Source organism: Polistes fuscatus, unplaced genomic scaffold (genome assembly GCF_010416935.1).
Source record: "Polistes fuscatus isolate 324 unplaced genomic scaffold, CU_Pfus_HIC Scaffold18, whole genome shotgun sequence".
Taxonomy (NCBI): domain Eukaryota; kingdom Metazoa; phylum Arthropoda; class Insecta; order Hymenoptera; family Vespidae; genus Polistes; species Polistes fuscatus.
Genome location: NW_025113086.1, coordinates 1739620 through 1765679, shown reverse-complemented (window position 1 = coordinate 1765679; position 26060 = coordinate 1739620). Strand labels below are relative to the sequence as shown.

The 26060-nt window shown below is 30.1% G+C and overlaps 1 protein-coding gene across 1 annotated transcript; it reads left to right on the top strand.

Moving 5' to 3' along the window:
* The first annotated feature begins 303 nt into the window (after nucleotides 1–303).
* LOC122515493 (hemocytin) lies at nucleotides 304–16733 on the top strand. The gene is made up of 47 exons (XM_043632865.1): nucleotides 304–520; nucleotides 661–783; nucleotides 874–1001; nucleotides 1336–1495; nucleotides 1585–1712; nucleotides 1787–1882; nucleotides 1977–2323; nucleotides 2401–2974; nucleotides 3050–3337; nucleotides 3417–3847; nucleotides 3939–4200; nucleotides 4296–4526; nucleotides 4614–4839; nucleotides 4923–5128; nucleotides 5211–5576; nucleotides 5671–6009; nucleotides 6076–6414; nucleotides 6494–6828; nucleotides 6937–7182; nucleotides 7271–7499; nucleotides 7576–7881; nucleotides 7953–8075; nucleotides 8162–8393; nucleotides 8482–8760; nucleotides 8848–9242; nucleotides 9326–9766; nucleotides 9869–10043; nucleotides 10148–10497; nucleotides 10582–10771; nucleotides 11025–11386; nucleotides 11479–11888; nucleotides 11966–12264; nucleotides 12352–12634; nucleotides 12705–12812; nucleotides 12894–13148; nucleotides 13225–13561; nucleotides 13641–13988; nucleotides 14068–14178; nucleotides 14261–14482; nucleotides 14568–14851; nucleotides 14952–15230; nucleotides 15314–15577; nucleotides 15661–15813; nucleotides 15905–16019; nucleotides 16092–16244; nucleotides 16331–16503; nucleotides 16655–16733. The coding sequence occupies exons 1-46, from the start codon at nucleotides 435–437 to the stop codon at nucleotides 16483–16485; spliced, it is 11769 nt and encodes a 3922-aa protein (XP_043488800.1). The 5' UTR covers nucleotides 304–434; the 3' UTR covers nucleotides 16486–16503; nucleotides 16655–16733.
* The last annotated feature ends 9327 nt before the right edge of the window (nucleotides 16734–26060 follow it).

Sequence of the window (26060 nt, the reverse complement as noted above, 5' to 3'; positions counted from 1 at the left end):
AATACAAATAGAATAAAAAGTTATAATTTATGGGTAACGATAATTCTTACACCGAAGCAAATAATATATTTAAAATATATCTTTATTTTTTTTTCTCAAGAAAGGTCCACGAGGATGAAGTCGAAGATTATAAATAATTTATTAATAAGCTGGTTCTATGTAACTGACCTATTTTTTTATCAAACAATTCGTCAGGAAGTTGACGATTTTGCAGAGCTTATCAATCATTAAGTTATCTATTTCCTTTCAAACGAAGCTATATAAAAGAAGAGAATTATGGTAATAGTTATTAAAAAGAATTAATCGCTGCAGACGGTTATTACGTACAATATTTAACTAGTTTTCATTTTTATCTAATAAATGCCGAATTTTGATTTTTTTTTCTTTTTTTATAAATAAAGCATCGTTAGTTAAATGTTATAGATATTGTTAAGATGGTGTTTGGTAAATTAATATTACTGTTTATAGCAACAATAACTGCTACTGCACTAATAGAAGAAAGAGAATTGGAAAGGGATGAGTAAGTATTTATAAAGTGAAAATACTTCGTATTAATTTTGGTATTAAATATTAATAATTTTTAGTTTGTTATAATTTTTTCAACATTATAATTAAATGTATCAGTTGTATCAGTTGAATCAAATTTTTTTTTTTATTTAGACGTAAAGTAATTGATTCAATTATTAGAACTAAGGATGGTAAAAGAAAAAAATTATATGTTGGTGGTTGTATTGAAATGCCAGATGCACCGATAAATGGAAATATAAGATGTTCTACAGATAGGTATGTATTTTTAATAACAAATATATTATAATCATATGAAAATGTGTTATTGCAAATATGAAATTATTTATAATATATTGTTCTTTTTAGTGGATGTATTGTCCGTTGTGATGATGGTTATCAATTTCCAAATGGAGCAAATCAATTAGCTGTAACATGTAGTAATGCAAAGTGGTATGTTCCTGGCACTGATTGGAGTACAATACCACATTGTGAACGTATGTTATAATTAAAAAAAATATATTATCAGCATAACATAGTACAGTATTGTATAGTATAGTATATACATGATGTCCTGAGTTTTACCAGCCAAACTGTGGGAATATATCTTACGAATAGAAATAAAAAAATATTCTTAGAAATAATTTATTAAAAAGATATAAACAAATGGAATTGAAATAGTTTGATCGGTAAATCGTGGAACACCTTGTATATGTTTTTAATGTCTAGTTATTTGTCATTAAATTTATATGTTTCATAGAAATATTAAAAATTTATTAATAAATATATTTTTTTTGTTAATAAAATTAAAACTATTTATTATTATTTTAGCAATATGTATGCCAAATTGTCAAAATAGTGGAATTTGTTTCGCACCGGATCAATGTCATTGTCAAGAAAATTTTTCTGGACCACAATGCCAATTTGAAAATAAACCATGTTTGGATTCTGTGCCATCTGTTCTTAATTCTCATAGACGTTGTGATTCTAAGTAAATTACTCATATTTTATTTACTTTTATTCGTCTGTTTAATAAAAAAAATTAATAGAAAAATATTAATATATATATTTTATTTTCAGATTTTGTACCATATCTTGTTTGGAACATTTTGTATATCCAGATGGGTCATCAGTTGCTAATTTGGTTTGTGAAAGTGGTAACTGGGTACCAACCAGAACAGATTGGGTATCAATTCCAGATTGTACACGTAAGTTTAGAAAAACCGTATTATTTTGTTACATGTACTTATTTAAAACATTTTCTAAATATTTTATTTGACAGCTGTTTGCAATCCACCGTGTCAGAATGGTGGTAATTGTCTTCCTAGAAATGTATGCCAATGTCCACAAGAATTCAGAGGACCTCAATGTCAATATTGTAAAAATTTTTAATATATTCTTATAAAAATACTTTAAACATATTATTTAAACTTCATTCACACATTAATAAATAATAATTATATTGTTTATAGCAATGAATGTCTGTAACAGTGAAAAACTGAACTTCAACGGTGGTATTTACTGTATTGGCTCAGAGAATATAAATTCTTGTAAATTAAATTGTCCACTTGGGATAGATTTTGAATTTCCACCAGCAGATGCTTATATTTGTAATTATGATACAGGAGTTTTCTTACCACAACCGATACCTCAATGCAAAGTTGATAATAATATAATTATACACACCGACAGTACTTCGTATAATTCGTATGTTCATAAATCTAATTTTACATGGTCATTCGAAAATATGTTTGAATCCAACGAAAGAAATAATTCCAGTGACTTTTTTAAATTACATAGAGGTGACCAAATAATAGAGGTAATAAAATATATTTAATATAAAAAAAAGCTCTAGAATCTAGGTAACGCATTCCTATATATTTTAATTTTTTTCAGAATTTATTGGATAATAACTTAATAGTTATAGAAGAAAAACGACCAGAACCGAAGACTTGTTTTACATGGGGTGGTGCACATTATAAAACTTTTGACGATCAAATTTTCAGCTTCGAAAGTAATTGCAGTCATACTATGTTGCAAGAGAGAAACAATGCTATTTTAACAATAGCTGTACAAAATAGTCCAAGCTGCCAAACGGAATTTCGTTGTTTTAAAATTATTAAACTTTTTATTGGTGAAAAAGAATACACTCTTTCACGAAATGAAAAAGATATACCTGAATTTCGTAGCATTAAAAAATCTTTTCCGATACCAGTTCAATTACCAGGTTTACGCGTTGAGATGTCAGCGCACTTCATTATTGTTTATTTAGACTCTCTGGGAGTTAAATTGAAATGGGATGGAGCTTTGTTAGTACAAATAGATGCTTCTGAAACTATGTGGAATAGAACAGTAGGTTTATGTGGAAGAATGAATGGTGATCCTAACGATGATTTGATAGGAAAAACTGGAAATCATCCGACAAGTATCAAAGCATTAGCCAATAGTTGGCAAATTAAAAATATTGGTGGTGAGTTTTAAAATCTTATGTATTTAAAAATATTCACAATATAATTTCTTATATCTTATTATTTTATATTTCTAGAAACATGTAACGAAAATCTAAAAGAACAGCATTCTTGTCCATCGCATTCGCAGCTTGCACAAGAAGCTTATGAATTTTGTACACAATTATTATCAGATAATAAATTTCGAAGTTGTTCAAGTACATTGAAGATTTCAGATTTGGAATTAGCTTGCGTTTGGGATTATTGTGCTTGTAACGATTTAGATAAGAGAACTTGTGCTTGCGAAACGATGAATGTTTATGTAAGACAATGTGCGCATAAAGGGATTGTTTCTTTGGCTGGCTGGAGGAATGAAGATCTTTGTTGTAAGTTATTATTGCAATTATTGGACGTATTGTATTTTATTAAATTATTATCAAAATATATATTTTTATCTTCTCACAGCGATGCAATGCACAAAAGGACGTATTTACATGCCATGTGGACCAAAAGCACAACCTTCTTGTGGTTCCGATATTGAATTTAATATAAATGATGTAGATTGCGAAGAAGGATGTTTCTGTCCTAAAGGTTCTTTGATGCATGAAGATAAGTGTGTACCACAAGAAGAATGTCCTTGTAGATTAAGAGGAAAATTATTTCATCCTGGAGCAAGCGTTGCAAAAGATTGCAATACTTGTACATGTACTTCTGGCAAATGGATTTGCACGCAAGTTCAGTGTAGTGCTAGATGTGCTATCATTGGCGACCCACATTATACAACTTTTGATGGGAAACATTATGATTTTATGGGTAAATGTAAATATTATCTATTAAAAGGTGAGGATTATAGCATTGAAAGTAAAAATGTTGCATGTTCCGGAGCAATATCAGAAGTAAGTAATTGTTTTAGACAAATGAATATTACATACTTCATTAATATTGTTGAACAAGTAATTAAAATATTTTTGTCATATTTTTATTTAGTCTTTAGGTTTTACTCCCTCTGAGACGCCTTCTTGCACAAAGACAGTAACAATAAGAACAGAAAAAACAACTATCCAGTTAAAACAAGATAAACAATTAGTTATCAATGGAGAGGATATTAATAAATTGCCACTTTCTGTTAATGGAATTAAAATACAAACTGCGAGTAGCATATTTCTTGTTGTTCGTATGTTAAATGGTTTAGAAGTATGGTGGGATGGCATATCACGTGTTTACATCAATGCACCAGCAGAATTTCATAGTACGTTTGATACCTAATCTTTTTATTGATATAATTTTCTTTTAAATATTTTAGTGTAAAATAAATTTTTAATTTTATTTGGTATATTTTATTAGGTAAAACAAAAGGACTGTGTGGAACATTTTCTAATAATCAGAAAGATGATTTTATAACACCAGATGGTGATATTGAACAGGTAGTAACTCTGTTTGCCAATAAATGGAAAACAAATGAACAATGTTCAGTTGTTCATGAAAGAGAACCAAAACATCCTTGCGATTTGAATCCACAAAAGCGTGCTTTTGCGAAAGAGTATTGTTCTAAATTGTATACTGATATATTTGCTGGTAATTGATTTGAGATTTTGTTTTTATTCTGATTTATAAAAAAAGTACATACACACACACTATAATAATAATAAAATCTGATTTTAGATTGTCACTGGTATGTCGAACCAGATGTATTTTACAAAGATTGTTTATACGACATGTGTACATGTACGACTGACATCAAGAAATGTTTCTGCCCTATATTATCAGCATATGCAAAAGATTGTGCAGCGGCAGGAATAAAATTATTATGGCGTTATGAAGTTCAAGAATGTAGCATCCAATGTCCTGGAGGTCAAGTATATCAAATTTGTGGCAATAGTTGTAAAAGGTATTTATATAAATTTGGATTAAAATGAATCGTATATAGGTTTTGAGTTAAAATATATTTAAAGTAAAATTATATTTTTTTAGATCATGCGGAGATATATCTTTTAATCCAGATTGTAAAGAAGAATGTGTAGAAGGTTGTAATTGTCCTGAGGGTCAAACGTTGGATATTACGGGTGAATGTATTCCGATTGGTCAATGTCCTTGTATTTATTCAGGTATTGAATTCAAAGCTGGTTATCAAGAAATACGACCTGGACAAAAAGGGCAAGATTTATGCACTTGTATAGGTATATTAATCATGATTCAATAAATTGGTGTATAATAGATGAAAAATAATTCATTTATCTGTGAGATTAAATTTTTGTATAGGTGGTAAATGGGATTGCAGACTGGCTACGTCAGAAGAGCTTAAAAAACATCAATCAGTTAATTATACATCAGTTCATTGTTCTGCAACAAAGAATTTAGAATTAACAGATTGTGAGCCAGTAAAACCAAGAACATGTTACAATATGCACATACCGGTTATGGAAAGTCCAATTACTTGTCAACAAGGATGTATTTGTAAATCTGGTTATGTTTTGGATGTAATCAATGGTATTTGCATTAAAGAAGATGAATGTCCTTGTCATCATGGAGGAAAAAGTTATAAAGATGGATCAATAATACAAAGCGATTGTAATACTTGCCAATGTGAAAGTGGTAAATGGAATTGCACAAATAGAATATGTGCAGGTATAATTATTTGAGAATATTTAATATTTTATTGTATTTGAGTTATACTTTCATTTTGCATTGCATTTAAAATGATAAAATAATTTTCTTTCAGGTGTTTGTTCTGCATGGGGTGATTCTCACTACGAAACGTTCGATGGGAAATTGTTTAATTTCCAAGGCGTATGCGATTATATTTTAGCAAAAGGTGCCCTCAGTAAAGAAGAAACATTTTATATTTCTACCCAAAATGTTCTTTGCGGAACAACTGGTGTCTCTTGTTCTAAATCCATAACACTTAAAGTAGGACACGGTGCGAATCAAGAAATAATTACACTAACAAAAGGAAAAGCATTGCCTAAAGGAAACTTTAAAAGGATTGCAATTAGGACAGTAGGTTTATTCGTGTTCCTTGATGTGCCTGATTTAGGTTTAGTACTACAATGGGACAAAGGTACATATATATATATGTGTATGTGTTGTTGTAATTACAAATTGATATTTTAAATATTTAATTTAGGTACTAGAGTTTATATTAGATTAAACCCAAAATGGAAAGGACACACGAAAGGTCTTTGTGGTGATTACAATGATAATAGCGAGGATGATTTCAAAACACCTTCCGGTGGTATTTCTGAAGTTTCTTCTAATTTGTTTGGAGATTCATGGAAGATAAACGATTTTTGTCCTGAACCCAAAGACATTAAAGATCCATGCGAGCAACATCCAGAACGTAAATTATGGGCTATCGAAAAGTGTAACATTTTGAAATCTGATCTTTTCCGATCATGTCACTCTGAAGTGGATATTGAATTTTATGTGAAAAATTGTATCTTTGATACATGCAGTTGTGATACAGGTAATTTAATTATCATATTTTTATTTAGAAAAACAATTTTAAATAAATTTATTTGAATATGCATTTCTGTTTATACAAGGTGGCGATTGCGAATGTCTTTGCACATCATTAGCAGCATATGCTCAACAATGTAATGCTAAAGGTGTTCCTATAAAATGGCGTTCCCAAGATCTTTGTCCAATACAATGTGATAAAGAATGCAGTTCCTATTCTCCATGTATTTCAACATGTCCACACGAAACTTGTGATAATTTATTAACTATTAAAGATAACTTACATCTATGTTCACAAGACGCATGCATCGAAGGTTGTTTATTTAAACCGTGTGCCAATGGGTATATATATAAAGATGCTAATTATACGGAATGTATTCCTAAAGCAACATGCAAGCCAATATGTGCAGAAATTAATGGGGTATGTTGGCTAAATATTTTTTTTAGAACAGCATTAACAATCCTGTTATATTTATTTGGAGTTAATGTGTCTGTGGATCTAAATTGTTATTAATTATTTATATTTCAGACTGTTTTCTTGGAAGGCGATGAAGTTAGCAACGATAATTGCAAAACTTGTTTCTGTAGTCGTGGTAAAGTAATATGTCAAGGTGGACCATGTGTAACTGTTCCTACAATTCCTATAATTCCTACAATTCCTTTGGAAGAATCATTAAAATGTGTCGATGGTTGGTCTGCTTGGATTAACAAAGATCAAAATGTAAAAGGAATAAAATTAAATGACATTGAACCATTACCAAACTGGATTGATTTGGTAAGACATTAATTTGTATAATATTATGCTCATATCTTTCTTCCAATTTAAAAACTTGAAGTATAGTTTATATTAAAATATATTAAAGGCATCAATCGAAGGTTCAGCTATTTGTACAAAGGAACAAATGATTGATATACAATGTCGATCAGTAAAAAATCATTTAAGTCCAAAAGAAAGTGGCTTGGATGCTGAATGTAGTTTGGAACGTGGCCTTTATTGCAAATCACAGCCAGATTTGCCATGCATAGATTTTGAAATTAGTGTTTTGTGTCAGTGTTCACCAGAAACTACAGCAACATCAACTACAGTTTCAAGTATGTAACATAATTAATTGGTACGATGCTTGTAAATTAATACACATGTTGAATTTTACTTTATAATAATTTTTAGCTTCTACCGAAATACTGAACAACAATGTTTGCGAATTAGAAAATTCTTATAAAAAGCATCCAACAGATTGTCACATATTTTATCAGTGTGCTCATAATGTCTGGGTTGAAAAAACATGCGACTCTGATATGTTTTACAATCCAAATTTTCAAGTATGCGATTGGCCAGCTAATGTTATACTTGTAAGACCAGAATGTTATATCAAACAAACGACTCCGAGTAAACAAATCCAATGGACCAAAAATATTACCACATCTTATGAAAATACATTGGTTACAACGGAGAAGAAAAAAGTTACAACTACAAGTAAGAAATATATTAAATTTACTTTTTTATATTCATTTATATTATTTTATTAAAATTTGTTTATTTTACAGGATTATGCAAAGATGATGAAAAATGGAACGATTGTGCTATTAAATGTAGTCAAACTTGCGAATACTATCGTTTTTCTTTATCAGAACAAGGCCTTTGTAAAGGAGACACAGATTGCATTCCAGGTAAAAACAAATTTAATTATTAATTATTATATGTGAAATTATTATTTCTCTTAAAAGATAAATAATAATTATTTAATCTTTATTAGGATGTGTATCATTAAAAAGAACAGAATGTCCTTCGTCTAAATTTTGGAAAGATTTTGAAACATGCGTTGACTCGGTCGATTGTACTTGCAAATCTCACAATGGAGAAAGTATCAAACCAGGCAACGTTGTTAAAGAAAGCGAGTGTGAAATATGTCAATGTATTCATAATTATTATACATGCGATAATACTGTGTGCACAAATGTTACTCATCGAGTTGAGCCATTGTCATCGTTAGTAGATAATCATACTGTTGAATTGTATTTTTGTTTTTATGAAAGAAGGGAAATATGTTATTAATGAAGTATAATTAATTTTTAGTACATCTACACCAATGTTTAATTATGAGACGAAGCCTTCAACTTTGATTACTACAGAAGAAAATATAATTATTGTAACCAGTACTGTAACTCCACCTGAACAATGCGATAGTGGTAGATATATACCACTTATTCAACAATCTGCAACAAATGAAGTTTCTTTTAATGCTAGTAGTAGTAATGGCATTAGATTCCAACCTGAGAATGCAGTATTTGATAATCAAATAACAAAGGAACCAATTAGAAGTTGGCAACCACAATTTGTTGACAAAAATCAATGGTTTGATATTGTTCTCTCAACACATTAGAAAGTATTTTTAATTTCATAAAATTTAAACAATTTTTTTTAACAATATTTATTTATTAGGTTTACTATAGAATTTCAACACCCTTTACCAATTTATGGTATCATCTTAAAAGGTTCTCCTATTGATGATAAATTTGTAACAAGTTATCAAATACTTTTTTCCGATGATGGTCATGCATTTTCATACATAATGGATAATACAAAACAACCACGTATATTTAGAGGACCCGTTGACGGTTTCGAGGCAGTTGAACAAAAGTTTTATGAACCTATCGAAGCTAAAATTATTCGAATAAATCCTTTGACATGGCATAATGGAATTGCTATCAAAGTTGAACTACTTGGTTGCGATGAAAATGTAATTAAAACTACTACTACGAATAATATATTATCAACTATAACAGAATTTTTTGATACAACAACTGTTAAGTATTTCGAGAAAACTATAAACCCAGGTAACATATGTTTTTATTTAATATTTCTATCTTTTTTAATTAAATTCTTCTAAAAGAACAAATTAATTCACACTATATAACAGTGTGCGAAGATTCCATGGGGTTGGACAATGGATTGATGTCAGATGCACAAATTTCTGCATCCTCTTCTTTCGACAATTTATTACCAAGTCTCAAATTATCAGCACCAGGCATATGGAGACCTAAATTGGATAATTTAAATCAATACGTTCAATTTGACTTTTTGGAACCACGAATTATAACAGGAATTAAAACTAAAGGAGATAATAATATATGGACAACTGTATACAAAATTTCTTACAGTATTGATGGTCGTCAATGGAATCAAATCATTAATGACGATAACATCGAAGTTGAATTTTTAGGAAATTTTGATTCTGTCAATATTAAAACTAATTTATTTGAGAAACCATTGCGAACAAGATATTTAAAAATACAACCAATCAAATGGCATGAGCATATTGGATTGAAAGTTGAAGTACTTGGATGTTTCTCACCATATCGTAAGTATTTATTATAGATATTTAATATAAATAATTATTAATTATTTTTATATTATATTAAAGTAAAATATTTTTAAATATATGATAAAATTATTTTTTCAGCTATAGTAACAACAGAATTGCCTACTTCGACGGAACTAATTATAACAGAATGTAATATATGTGATGGTATATTAATAGAAAATACAACTACATGTAATTGCGATCAATCTCTTTGGTGGAACGGAGAAACTTGTGTTTCTAAACAAAACTGTCCATGTGTTGTTGGTCATATCTCGTAAGCAAAAATACTCGTAATAATTACTCATAATAAAAAAATAGTTAATAATATGTGTATACATCTACACAATTATTTGATAACATACATTTGAATTATATTAGGTATGCTGTTGGATCAATTTATGAGTCAGAAAATTGTCAACAATGTTCTTGTACTTTGGGTGGTATATCTTCATGTATACCAAAGAAATGTGAACCGTGTTTAGAGCCAGGAATGCAATCAGTTATCATAGAATTATGCAGTTGTATTTGCAAATCTTGTCAATATGGTACAAGATACTGTCCAACAAGTAACACTTGTTTAAATGAAACTTTATGGTGCAATGGAGTACAGGATTGTCCTGATGACGAGAAGGATTGTCCAAAAATTGAAACACCAATTAATCGCTTTGAATTTACGGATGTAGTTAAATATACAACCACTCCAAGTCCTGCTAAAACCACTGTTCCAGGTAAACTAGTAATTATTTATATTTTGTCTTTGTGATTTTATATTTATACATTTTACTTTAATATAATAAGAAAAATGTATTTAGTTCCTTCAGTTCAATGCGAAGAACCTGTATGTCCTATTGGATACAAGACAGTTATACGGGGTGGTTGGAGTAAACATCATATAAGTAAAGCTTATAATAATGTTTATGAACATACTTTCATCGATAATAATAATATTTTTACGAAAGGTAAACGAAGACCTACTAAGCATCCAACTAAAACAAATTATAGGTGAATATAAATGCATTATAATATTTATTATATTAATACATTAAATGCTACACCGGTTCCTATGAATCAGCCTTAGACTTTCTGTTTAGGCTACATTGGTCACCGATTGCCAACATTCTTATGTTTTTCTACAACTGATAAATCATCGTGGTCTAAACAGAATGCTTAACAAAAATGACTTAGTACTTGATGCGTGAAATTATTTTTACTTTTATTAATTTATTTAATTTTATGATGTATATATTTTTTTTAGAAAATCATGGAAATATCATGAAACTGTTAACCATGATATTTATAACAGCCAAGGAAGTATGGTTTGTTCACATTTTACATGCGTTCCGATTAAACCACCATTGGTATTTGGTGGAATACCAGAAGAAGAAAATTGTCCAGAAGTAACATGTCCTCCAAATTATACAATCAAATATGAAAAAATGAGTATGTATAAGATTGAAAAATGTCGAAAGTACACATGTGAACCTCCGGTACCGTTAGAAGCTATTTGCAATGTCACAGGAAAAACATTTAATACGTTTGACAATTTGGAATATAAATATGACATATGCAATCATATTTTAGCGAGAGATATGTATAGAAATAAATGGTATATAACGTGTAAGTAAATAATATTTAAATTATATGTTTATTTTATGTGATCATTTGTATTATTTTTTTTTTATTTTTATATTACATTTGATTGATTTCAGTGGAAAAATTATGCGATGGTATACAATGCTCAAGAAATTTAGCAATATTTATTGACGATGAAGTAATAGTTTTATATCCAGACATGCACATAGATATCAACGATTATACTTATACATCAAATCAAGTTGGACGTCTTGGTGATAAATTTAAATTATTTAAAGTGTCACGTGTTGGTGATACCATATATCTTATTTGCAATCATTATGGATTCTGGGTCATGTGGAATATGGATACAAATGTTAAGATTGGTATTAATAAAAAATTAAATAGTCTTGTTGATGGGCTTTGTGGTTACTTCGATGAAAACATATTAAATGATAAACAAATGCCGGATGGAAGACAATCTAAAAGTACTGTTGAATTTGGTAATAGTTGGATAATGGAAGGCGCATTGCAATGTGAATCTCAGGTTTGTGTTTATAATAGTAGATTTTTAAAAATATAATAAATCTAATATTTTTATATACAATAAACTCTTTTTTGAAGGCGTGTCCATATGATATTAAAGAACAAGGATGGAAAATTTGTAACATGATAAAAGATAGATCTTTAGCTATTTGTTCTGGTGTCGTGGATTTGGATAAATTCTTATCGAGATGTTTAGAAACAGCTTGCACTTGTTTACGCAGTAAATCTACTTATGATGACTGTCGTTGCCGGACATTGACAACTTTTGTTACAGAATGTCAGAGTAACAATCAAAATATTGATTTGTCAACTTGGAGAAATATTTATGATTGTCCTGGTAATTGTTCAGCACCCTTCGTGCATAAAGATTGTTTCCGGTAAGATTTTTAAATATATTAATAAATATTTAATGTATTTTGTATTATATATATGTAATTTTTATTAATTATTTATTTATAATATAGGAATAAATGCGAACGTAGTTGTAACGATTTACAAGAAGTTGATCCTTGTCCAGTTATGGAAGGTGTCTGCTTCTCTGGTTGTTTCTGTCCAGAGGGTACTGTACGTAATGGTGATAACTGTATTCCAACAAGTGAATGTCGTGACTGTATTTGTGAAGGATTTGGAAATTCATTTATTAGTTTTGATAGAAAAAATTTCACATTCGAAGGAAATTGTACATATATTTTATCGAGAGATATTGTCAACGAGGCAAATTCACAACATAAAAATCATACGTATCAGGTATAATAATTGTTTTTTATTTATAGATAAATGTTAATAACATAATTAACTTGATTTTATAATATAACAGGTCTTAGTTTCCAATATTATTTGTGACACTGGTATTTGTACTGAAGGTATTATTGTTTTGTACGAGTCGCATATTATCAAAATCATCCAAGTATCTATTGTAAGAATTGTACGTATTTGTATCTTATAAAATATACAAGAAATATGATAGTTAAAATGTCTATAAATAATATTATTTATTTTTTAATAGTTAGTAGAAATAAATGTTGATAATACAGTAGTGGAAACATTACCTTATGAAACGCACTGGTTGAAATTGGAAGAAACGCCTGGAAAATATTTGAAATTATTAATACCAGCTATTCAATTAGAAATTACAATTACGCAACCCAATTTTGCATTCACAGTTAGAGTTCCATCGCGAATATTTGGTGATGCTATTGAAGGTTTATGTGGAAATTGTAATAATGATATTGAAGATGATTTGAAACAAAAAGATGGAAAGGTAAGAAGAATATTTAATAAATAAATATAATCACATTAAAATATTTGTATTATTTTATATTATTTCTTATTTTTAGATTACAGATAACGTAGAACAATTTGGCAAAAGTTGGTTGGTTGATAATTTACCATTCGACTACCATCGAGACATTCAAAATTGCGTATCTAAACAAAAACATATATGCAACTCGCAGAAAGTAGAAAATGATTTGTGTAATCAAATTTTAAGCACGGTATTTGCTCAATGCCATGATCTTGTTAATCCCGATCCATATTTGTCTATTTGTCAAGATTCATTGTGTATTGGAAAAGATTACTGCGATAATTTAGCAGCATATGCAAGGAAATGTGCTGAAGCAGGTTTATGTATTGATTGGAGGACGTATGACATATGTCCATATACATGTCCACCATGTATGTCCTATAATTATTAATATGAAAGTAACAATTAATAAAAATGTTAATTTATTTTTTATTTGCTTATTATTTACAGATTTACAATATAAACCATGCGGTTTTGGATGTACTTGTGATAATATTAACGCAGAAAGTAACAAAACATGTAATGTGCAGTTTGAAGAAGGATGCTTCTGCCCAGAAAATTATGTACTTCACAATAACACATGTATCGAACGAAAGAAATGTTTAGTGTGCGACGAAGATGGTCACATTGAAGGAGATATTTGGTATTTAGATAAATGTACTACGTGCACTTGTCAGAATAAACGAGTTAATTGTCAGAAAATAGAATGCCCGACGTTAGACACAATTTGTGAAGAAAACATGACACCTAAACTTGTATCCGGTACTGAAACTGATTGCTGTCCTAAATATTTGTGCAGTAAGTACAAACAAATTAATAATAGTTTTATAATCCTATTGATTTTTTTCTGTTTTATTTTATACAATAATAATATTAGTTGCAGCAACGGAATCTCCATTATGCGAAGAAATGCAGCAACCGGAATGTGGATTTGGACAAGTTATGAAATTGCATACGGATACTAAAGGATGTAAAAAATTCGTTTGTGGTATGAAATACATATGTATGAATATATTTAATTAGATTGAATTATATTTAATATTGACGGATTAATATATAAATTACTGTAGAATGTTTACCAACGGAAGAATGTCCTGCATTGCAAGACATTGAAGTAGACGTTGAAATATTGGAACCTGGTATGGAAACAACGATGAATACAGATGGTTGTTGTCCGAAATTACATAAGATTTGTAATCCACTGATGTGTCCTTCATCACCAGTTTGTCCTGATTATTATATACTAAGTGAAAAGCCATTAAAAAGTGCATGTTGTTCACATTATGAGTGTAGTAAGTATAAAACTATACATTTCACGTTAATGTTTAAATATATTCATAATATATAAATTAATGGAAAATAATGTTAATTTTTTAGAACCACCAAAAGATATCTGCATTTATAATGCAACATCAAATACAAGCTCACAGTATGTAATATCAAAAACTATTGGAGAAGAATGGAAAGAAAATAATTGTCGAACATGCGTATGCGAAAATTCAGATTCAGGTCCTGAAATAAAATGTTTAACGGTAACGTGTCCTGATGTTAAAATTCATCCAGATATAAGTGATTTTGTAATGGAAGAAGTTTTATTAAACGATGAATGTTGTCCAAGTTTGAAACGTGTTGCATGCAGGGAAGGAGATCAAATTTATAAGGTAAGATTAATTTGGAGAATCTTGAGTATTGCAATAAATTAGATTTTTGTTTTCAATTAATATAAATTATATATTATTACTTGTTAATTATTTTTTACAGGTTGGTGAAACGTGGAAACCAGATCAAGAAGATGCATGCATTACAAAAGAATGTATAGAAGATGCAAATAACATACAAAAACAAATCAAAGTACAAAATTGTAATGTTTCTTGCGAATATGGTTACGAATATCAACCATCTAACGACAAAAGCAGTGATTGTTGCGGAAAATGTGTTGCTATTGGTTGTGTTGTAAACAAAGAAATTAAAAGTATTGGAGAAAAATGGTATTCCATTGATAATTGTGTCACATATTCTTGTGAATCTGTAGATGGAAGTGTAAGTATAAATAAAATTAATAATTGTGTTAAAATTTCTTATACATAATAATAAAATAATTAAATTTGATATGATATTTTTAGATATACATAAATTCAGTAACCGAGGTATGTCCTGAAATTAATCTAATCGATGAAGAAGAATATGTCATTGAGAAATATTCTCTGCCTAATAAATGTTGTCCAGTTACCGTTAAAACAGCTTGTCGTGATGATGGTAGAATTTATCAGATAGATGAACAGTGGAAACATCCAACTAATGATTGCATCACTCAAATATGCAAATCTAGAGATAATGAAGCTATAAAAGTACTGGATTATAAAACTTGTTCTGAGGAATGTCCTATGGTAAAAGATTATATTATTTTTATTATTATAAAAAATAAATTTAATGTACATAATTTTAATATTAAATTTAATTTGTTAACAAGGGTTGGAAGTATCAAGCATCGGAAGATAATAAATGTTGCGGAGAGTGTCAGCAAATATATTGCGTGGATGAAAATATTCTTTACGAACCTGGTCAAACGTGGTCTTTTAACGATAACTGTACGACATATACTTGTTTACAAAAAAATAATCAGGTATAATATAAAATAATATTTTTTATATAGTATAAAAATGATTATGAAATTATACATTAATTTCATAGAAAATTGTTTCGAATAATTTTAGTTCATGATTAGTATGAGTTCTGTTGATTGTCCTGATGTTACGCACTGTCCAAAAGAATCTTTATATTATGATGGTTGTTGCAAAAAATGTAATTTACCAATTCTTAGTCAAACAGGTAAGTAATAAAGAAAAATTTGCAAACTGATATGACAATTGAATATTATTTAATGTTTATATTTTTCAATAGAAAATTGTATTCTTAACAAGATGAATTTAAGCGATACTATTGGTATTTTTATTGAAGAATCTAAAGCATTTGGAATTTGTAAAAACTTAGAGCCTGTAGAAGGAATTTCAAATTGTGTTGGAACATGTCAATCTGGAACACATTTTGATAAAGGTAAAATAAATCAATTAAAAATATTTAAAATATAAATATTTAATTTATTCAGGAATTTAATAAATTTCTTTTTTTTTCTATTTCAGAGACATGGATGCAATCTAGTTATTGCGAATGTTGTCAGCCAAAAGAATATCGTAATGTTGCAATTGAGCTTACTTGTGAAAATGGAGCAAAAATTTCAAAACAAGTAATACTACCAGTTTCATGCTCTTGTGATACATGTGCTTCAATAAAATAATCAAATGATTTTTAAAAGGTCATTTAATATTTTTATATAATATATTTCTGTTGCGTGTATGTGTGAAATAAAACAAGTAAATAATATAATTATGATATATTAATTGATATATCAGTATATGATAATGTTACATATTAGATTACTTTTATTAATATTTGTTATTTTCTAGATTACCTTTGGTCGATAAGTTAGGAAATAATTATAGTTACCTGTTAAGTCAGTCCAGTAATAAAATAATTTAACCATTAGTGGATAAATAATCAATTATCGATTAAACAATTTTATCATCAATATATAAGTAAGTTTTCTACTAATAATGATATAGTATACGTTTATTCCGTAGGAAGCGCTTTTTTAAAACATTATATATAATTGTAAGTTAAATAAAGATAAAAATATTATTTATATTAAAAAAGATTATTTAAATTAAAATTAACTAAAGAATATTATTATAATAAGTATTAATAACGTTAAAATATTATTCTGACTGTAATGATAAATTTTAATCAAGAAGTATATTTTTTAATGTTTTGTTTATCTTTCAGGTATGCAAGTAATTTTATTGATTAGATTTAAGAATATGTGAAGAGTATAATATAAATTATGAAGTCTCAAGAAAATAGCATCTTTCCAAAAAAGAGAGCATTTCTAATGTATTTAAATTTACAAATTTGCAAATTTATTAATTTCATCACAACTTTAGTATACAAGTAGGTTTCAAATCAATTTGTTTTATAGGAACTAACATTAATAACATATTTATTACAGCAATCAAGAAATTTATTAGACTATTTTTAAACAAAATTTCGTAATTAGTTATAATTTATTCATTTTAATTATTCCAATGATTTTCAATAGAAGAAGTAAAGAAGAAAAATAAGAAAAGAAGGTATCCAATTGATCTTTAAATGAAATATATATTTATTATTTTGTACATTTAGGAAGTAACCCAGAAGCTATAGACGAAACGTCTATTACATTTTCTTTTCGTTGCGATTGGAGACGGTTTTTGCTGAAACATCGGCTAGCTGATCCGGCATTTTCCAGGCCGCTTGCTTTATCGTTCGGTCTGATCCCTCTGTTCGTACCGCGGTGTTACAAGTTCCTGCAATCGATGTTTTCATCCCATCTTCCTAACCCAGCTCCGCCCACGCCCTTTCTCTTCTTTTTCTTCTTCTTCTTCTTCTTTAGTTCTCTCTCTCTCTCTCTCTCTTTCTCTCTCAATCTATTTTCATGTATATATTTCTTCTTCTATTTTACTATTTATCTTCATGTACTCTTTACACACACACACACGTATCTCTTTAGCTATTTATCTATCTAGTTTCATGTACTTTTTTTCTATCTCACTATTCTCATATTTTTATCCTAGTCTGCAACTATTACCTTAATGCACTATCTTTTACTATCTTTTATTCTCTTTCTTTCTCATTTACTTATTTTAGTCGGTATTTCTATCCTCATTCTACTACTACTACTACTCTTATTACTATTATTACTGTTACTACTATTATCATTATTACTACTACTAATATTACGTGATTGCAAAAGTTCGTGAAAATCGGGCACGAATTACTGATATTATTATTAATATTACTATTACTGTTACTGTCGCTATTATTAAAATCACTATTATTATTACTATTATTACTATATCACTACTTTCATGTACTCCATTTATATTTCTTGTTCCTTCATTTATTTTCTCTTCTACATTCATTCATTATTTTCATATTTTTATTCTTTTCGTTGCTACAACTATTATCATACAATATATTATTATAACTTTTAATTTACTATATCATTTCATTTATTTCCCTTTCATTCTTCTTATTCTTCTTATTCTTTTTTACTCATTGACTATCCTCATAACATTTTTATCCTTCTCACTACTACTACAACTATTACTTCCATGTCGACCTTTCCAAATAACCGATGCCATTTGTCTCTCTCTTCCCTTTCATCCTTCCCCCCCCCCTATTCTTCCCTTCACTCTCTCTCTCTCTTTCTCTTTCTACAAATCTATAGCGTATAAGCGCGAGGATGCGAGTTACCGTAGGTTTTTCCGTAAAACGTAGTAGGAAAGCTCGATTTGATGGTTTTCGAAGAGGGTCGTCGGGATTCTCGATTTCGAGAGCTTGGATTCCAACAAGAGGGAGATGATCGTTCATGGACTAAAACTCTCTGTCCTTCTGTTCGGTGATCCCGCGAAAGAAGAGGGCGAATAAAAGTCTAACAGTAAGCGATACTACCGAGACTTCCTTTTAACGTCCGTTCTTTTACGGACTTTTAGCGGCCGCGATACTGAACGATCGTTAAACCCTTCCCTTTCTTTCTCTCTCTCTCTCTCTCTTTCTCACTTTCTCACTTTTGGAACTCTTTTTACCTTTCTTCTTTTTTTTTGGTTTCATTTGTCTTGTCCAATGGAATTGGAAACGTTCTCGATGGTAATTGGGTACGATAAAATTGTTGGATCACTCGTTTGAATTTTTTATTAATTCGTTTGTATAATTACATTAATTTACGTTAATATGTAAATATTTGTAAATCGTTGTAGAAGAAAAATATCTGTTGATTTTGATTGAAAATGTAAATTGGTATTGTTACGTCGATTGGATTCTTTTTATTCGAGGTTATGTTTTCTTTCCTTTTTTTGTTTTAAGAAGAAAAAGAAGAAGATGAAGATATTGGTATTTTTGATTGACAGTGAAATAGTAGATTTGTTTGTTTTTTTTCTTCTTCTTTTTTTATCATTGTGTTAGGTATTATTTATTATTTAAAAGTGTCTTACCTTTTTGATGCGTAAATGTGCACGGTGAGACTGTTAGAGTCCCACCTTACTATGACAAAAACATTTAATTAAATTATTATTATTATTTTTTCTTACGTTCTTATATCATGTTATTTCTTTATTAATAAAAAGAACGTCAACCAACCTAGTGCAATGAAAAAAGGAATAAAATTTCGGTGCAGCGCGGTTATTTTAAATTATTTTTTAAAATTTCGTACCTCGAAGGGGTTAAATCGTGTGTAGATTTTAACGACGCGATGTAAATTGTTCATGATAAATGAAATAAAATCGATGAGAATATTGTTTTGGAAAATAATTATTAAAAATTGGATAATTTATGATATTTATATTATTATATAATACATTATCGATTCAGTAACACGTTAAAAAGGAAGAAAAAGAAAAAACAACTAGTTTTTAACTGTGCATCATTCCCCGAGGTAACGGATTTTGTTTCTCAGGTCCGTTGGATTCGAACGACGTCGAACGAAGATACACGTCGAGAGACACGCGATCTGATATTCAATATCCCAAGCTTTCTCCCTTGGGAGTATTTGGCTTCGAGTTGGCGTACGGTTCTCTCTATCCACTTTTCGCAAGTTTCCAACTTTCTCTCTCTTTCTCTTTCTCTTTTTCTTTCTCTTTCTCTTTTTCCGAAGACAGATGACAGATCTGAAAAGAATAAGATATTTCGATCGTTACTTGATTTACGCTTCAATTTCAAATTATTTTCAACACTTCTTCCGATATCTTTCATTCAAACGAATTGATTTTGTTCTTTCTTTTTTATTTCTTTTTTTATTTTCAATCTTCCTCCACTACTTCTTCTTATTCTTCTTCGAGTTATTTGATTATTTTAAAATAGATGATTTTTTAAGTAATATATTTATATTTTGTTTTTTGATTTGAATTAAATTAAATATAATTATTAATTGTTTGTTTTATATAATTAAAGATTGATTGTTATTCGAAAGTGTAAAATAATATTTATTGGTACAAGGGTATGGTTTTTGAGAAAAATAAATTTGAAAATTTGTCAAATACGCATACACGTTCTGTATATTGTAGTTAAGTTTTAGGTTAGAATATAGTATATTCAGTGAGTCACAAGAGTATTCGTACCCCACTTTACGGTCCCACTGTAAATTTCATATAATTACTTGTAATGCTAACTTTCTACATTTCTATATGCAGAAACCTATTCTAGGATTATTAAACTTTCAAATTAATATATATATTTGGTTGCAGAGAAATATAATTTTACATAAATTATAAGAAAAAATTGATCTCACAAATGTAATTGCATTTACGTAAAAGATTTAATGAAAATAAAATGATTATTTTTACAAATAGTACACGGTTAGTCTTTCTTTGAATTTTATAATACCTTTCAGACGATTAAAAATATTCCGATGTAAATAATTTTGTTAAACATTTCTTTATCGTACAATAACAAATATTCCTCAGCAACACAAATTAATATCAATTACGTATAAGTTAGAATAATCTTAAAATATGTTTACTTGTATAAGAAACAGAACAAAAACATTGCATTACAGGCATATATATAAATTGTTTCAAATTTATAATAGTCTTATACGAATACTTTTGTGACTCACACTATACATACCTTATATATTAAAGTAATCGAATCGATTGATCGTATTTCATCGAACGAAGAAAGAAAATGTCCGTAAAACAGATCTTTGCCGGAAACCAGACTGAGTGGTGCAATTTCGTAAGATATGTGGCACCGGCCGGAAGTCGCCTAACAGAAAGAGAGAAAGAGAGTATAAATTGAATCAGGATTGTGTTGCTATCGTCCAACGCGTAAAATCGACTTCGCACGCCCTTTAAATCGTCGACGCGAGACCGTGACGTAAGCCCTTTCAACCACCCACCTACCCGCTCCCCCCTCAACCCCCTTACCCACCATTCTACTCTACACTCTCCCTCATCCTTCCTCTTTCTCTCATCCCTTTTCGATTCTGGTTTTACTGCAAAGCCGGACAACCATTACAGAACGGAAAATGCCAATAACTTTGGCGCGACGGGCCACTTAAATTTCTCCCCCACAACTTTTCCATTCTAACCTCTCTTTTTCTCATTTTCTTGCCGGTATATATATATATATATATATATATATATATATATATATATATATATATATGTGTGTATATATATGTACTTTCTAGTTTTTCTATTCGCTTATTATTTGATTTTTTCGGTTTTGTGAAGTTAGGATTTGGTAGTTAATTTTTGATCGAATGTAGGAAACAATACTTTTTACAAAGACTTTAATTGTTTTGTTTTTTAATTCATTAAATTTATGATTAAATTCAATGTAGAGATAAAAGTAGAATTTTTCTTTTCATCCAAGTACTTTTTTGATATTTTATTCTTTGAACTTATGAATAAATATTTGTATATTTGAATTATTGATAAATGATTAGTTTGATTTGTTGTTGAATGATGATGAATATCATGAATGAATATGATATGAAAATAAATAATAACCAATGAAAAATATTGTCTAAAGTATAAGATAAAAATTCTGATAGATCAAGTGTCATCCATGGGTTAAAGTTAGACGTTTATCGGTCAGGGACACGATAATGGTTCAGTTGAGGATCACATTGGAATATTCTCATAGTGGTCTCGACCGACCTGTGGCTAGCTGTTGGGCTTAGATACACGGCGCTTAGATCCGCCTTGGGTTTGGTTTAGGACCCTTCGTGCGAAGGCGATACGTCAACGTCATAATAGGGACCATAAATCCCACTCGCACGCGCCTAAACCCGACCTCGTCCAAAGACCACACGTGGACTTACATTAAACGCTTTATGCAACTATCTATGACCCTCCCATTCTAATATTCATTTCTAAATTTACACGTGGGTAGAACTGACCGATATATATATTTCTTGCCTGCCAAGATTTATTATCAAGAAAAGTTAGGTTAACCGAATAAATATCATTGTTTTGTGTAATCGTATTAGTGCCGATTTATAATAAATAAATAAATGTTTAAATTAATGTGTTTAGGAGGACAAATGATAGGTAGTTAATGTTTGTTATAGAAAATAACAATAATTTAAATGATTAGATATAATGATGAGAAGGTTGTTGTAAACGCGTTTCATTTAGGAATCAGCAGCAGTGGTCAATGGTCCGAATGGTGTCGTTCATGGGCAGAGCGTAAGTGGTGGCAGTAACCTGAAAGTTATCGCACGGCCAACAGGGTCGTAACGAGCACGGCACGTAGAATGCAGGTTACTGGTCGAAGGGACGACATTCTGCCACGTTGTTATAGCCACTAGGCTTATTTACACCGGACATTGCCAGCCACTGTGTACATCGTTGACGATCGTGTTTAAGATGATGACACTTTTTTTTCTTTTTCTTTTTATTCTTTTTCTTCTTCTTAACTTCGAGGAATTAACTAAGATCTCTCTCTCGCTCTCTCTCGTAGTCATTTCTTTTTATATATATATTTCTTCTGTTCATTTAATTATTGTACTGGATATAGGTTAGGTTTATTGAATTGTTTTAATTTTCTTTTTTATTACTTTTATTTACGTGTATGTGTAAGAAGATATCATTAAGTATTTTAATGATTATATTTTCAAATTAATTTAATTTTATTATATGAAATATTGTTAATATTAACGTTTGTAAATTGACATAAATTTTTTAGGGTTAGAGAGGATAATATGTTTTCATTCAATATGGCTGTCAGAAAAATTCGAGTCAATTTGATATATTTTTATTAAATATTTATATTATTTTATTATAAAATTATAATTATATTAAATTTAATTTATTTAAATTAATAAAAAAAATATAATTAACTCGTTAATTGATATTTGTTTCAGATCTATTAAGCAGAAAGTCCATAAAATTAATTACTTAACGAAAAAGTAATATCAACTACTAAATAATCATTCATTTATATATATGACTACATTAGTAAAATAAAAAATATAATAAAAAAATAAAAGGACATACAGATTTTGTGAAAAGTAAATAAAAATGTAATAAAAACATAAAAGAAAAATTTAATGAAACGATAACGTCCAATGGAATAACAAGATTTCTAAATAAGGAAATATGAACAAGTTAAAATGAAACAGTTTTACGACGTCGTTATTTACTTAGAGAACAAGAATAAACGTTTCCTCTGGCTTGGAAAGTAAGAATGGATTTTAACGAGCAACGAAGCACACCTGGAATCATTTCAACGATCTTAGAAAGAAAAAAGAAGAAGAAGAAAAAGAAATGGATGAGGGTAGAAGGGGGAGAGGGAGAGAAACGTAAGGTGACTATCGAGCATCATAAAAAACACATTTCTGTCCTATCGGCCATATTTTATTCGAAGAAAATAATCTAGAAAGGAAGAAAGGAACTTATTTTACCTCTCAAATGGTCTTAAACTGTTAACAGGATGGTTTTGATCTGGACAACCATAAAAAATGCTTACGCTTTTCTCATACCATTTCATTTAAAAATCTACCTGATGACCACCTACACGTATTTCGACAACCATTTTTATTCTCTAATTTGATGTTATCTTATTTTTAATAAGTATTTAATTTATGTGATGAATCGATCAATAGTTAAAACGAGATGCATTTGTTTATGCAAGTACGAGAATAATTTTATTATTTAAGGTTATAAACAGTAATAGATAAAAAAAGGTTAAGAAATATTGAGGTTAGAAATTACTTAAAAAAAAAAAGAGAAATAAGAAGAAAAAAAAGAAATCGAAGAGAACAAAATATTTGTTTTAGTTTTGTTTGCCACGTTACTTGTTTTTCGGTACGTTCACATCTCTTTCTCGAAATTAGATAATCTTTTTTTCGATAAATGGTTTTGAAATAACCGCATAACCTCAAAAATATTAATACTCGCGTACATTTGAAGAAACATATTATAAATAAAAAGAAAAAACACATCAAATATATTTTTTAAAGATACAACGAATATTTATTGTCAATTAAAGATAATCTTTATGTTATTATATTAAGTAGTATAAATTGTCTCGTAAAAAATACGTGATTTTTTATATATATATAGATTTTTTCTTTTTATTTTAATAGTAATATCTTTATATTACCGGACGAGGATGTCGTACGAATTGCTAAGTCGTCTGACAGATGCATAGAAATTTTTCTTCGTCTTTTCTTCTTTGAAAGAAGTAGTACTGGGCGTAGTTCGTAACGTGCTATGATTTCCCAAGAGTCACAGGGTTACCGTATATTTTCATACGAATGCGTGGTAAACGCCTATCCCCCTGTCATATACCGATGTAACGTCAGCGACCAAGCGCGAAAGTTAAATGTCATTAGGTATTCATTTTTGCAAGCCCGTCGCAATGCGCGTTATACTCGCCAGACTGACTTTATTTTCATACAAATGTTCTTCTTACTGTCTCTTTTGTATTTCTTTTTTTATATCTATTTATGTTAAACAGATGAGATATGTATATATATATAAATAAGTGATCGTAATTGTTTTATTATTTGATTTAATAAACAATCATTATCGATGATATCAAACAATTTTTTTAATATTTTTCAGAAGTCACTGATAAATCAGGATCGAAATGAGTCTGTTTGGGAAAAAGGGTAAAGAAGACATCGATAATTTCCAAAATCAAAAATTGATAAATAAATCAAATAAATACTAATAATAAAGTGTAAAAAGGGTTAGGCAGAATTTTGAGGAGTCGTTGAGAAGTCAGGATCGAGAGAGTGGTCGACTGTTGTGAGGGAAAACGTAAAGAAAAGGCAAGTTCGCTGGTGAAAATCAGACGTGGTGTTTAGCTCGCGGTAAGGGTGAGAGTAAGAGTAAGAGTAAGAGTAGGGAGTGGTAGAGTAGGATGAAGAAGAAGAAGAAGAAGAAGAGGAGGAGGAGGAGGTGGAGAAGGATGCTTTCTCGAAGACGCCGACGTCGACAACGACGACTACGACTACGACGACGACGACACTTGCTGGTCGCCAAGGGCAACGTAGCAACAATCCCGTTTAGTGCTGCTGGCGTGTCTATACGGTGCGGTGAGAGGAGTTCAGGAACGTGGCAATGCTAGCGGTGGTGATGGTGGTAGTGGTCGTGATGGTGGTGATGGTGGCGGGTGGACGAGGTTTGCGGTGGTGGTACGTGGTGGTGGCGGTGGTGGTGGAGGTGGTGGGGAGGGGGAGGGTTGGAACGTGCTACCAAAAGAGAGAATGAGAGATAGAAGCAAAGGAAGGGTGTCTGTAAAAGGGAAAGAAGAGTGAGATGGTGGTATGCAGTAGGAAAGTTGGCCCCGGCCACGATGGTGTTGCGGGGTGTCGAGGGGTCACCCAAAGGGGTGGCAGAGAGATGTAGAAAGAAGGAGGGCAGGCAGAAGAGACGGGAAGGAGAAGGGAGAAAGAGTTGGTTCGTATTCGCGCTTGCGTGTGTGGGTCCGTTAAAGAAGGAAAGAGAGAAAGAGATAGAGAGAGAGAGAGAGAGATAGAGAGGAGGGTTGCTAAAAGTTGGAAGGAGAAAGGTTGGGGTTGGGGAGGGTGGTCTGGGTGGTTGGTTGGTTGGTGATGCATTGCGCGAACTCCCCGCTGCGAGGTCACGTGACTCGTACCCCCGGCCTATCATTGATCGCTCCCCGGAGAAACGTCGGACACACCGTGCCCACCAAGCATTGTACCTTGCACCTTACCGGCTTTCGTAGAACAGCCTGAGGAAAGGGTGAGTCCCTCAGGGGTGAGAAGAGTACTGCCGAGAGTGTTGCTCCCGGTAAAGAAGC

Bases quoted from the DNA above. Each gene is read 5' to 3' on its own strand.
- LOC122515493 (XM_043632865.1), top strand. From the start codon at position 435: ATGGTGTTTGGTAAATTAATATTACTGTTTATAGCAACAATAACTGCT. The intron at 5,577-5,670 runs GTATAATTATTT...ATTTTCTTTCAG, and splicing joins CACAAATAGAATATGTGCAG to GTGTTTGTTCTGCATGGGGT. The intron at 7,882-7,952 runs GTAAGAAATATA...TTTATTTTACAG, and splicing joins GAAAAAAGTTACAACTACAA to GATTATGCAAAGATGATGAA.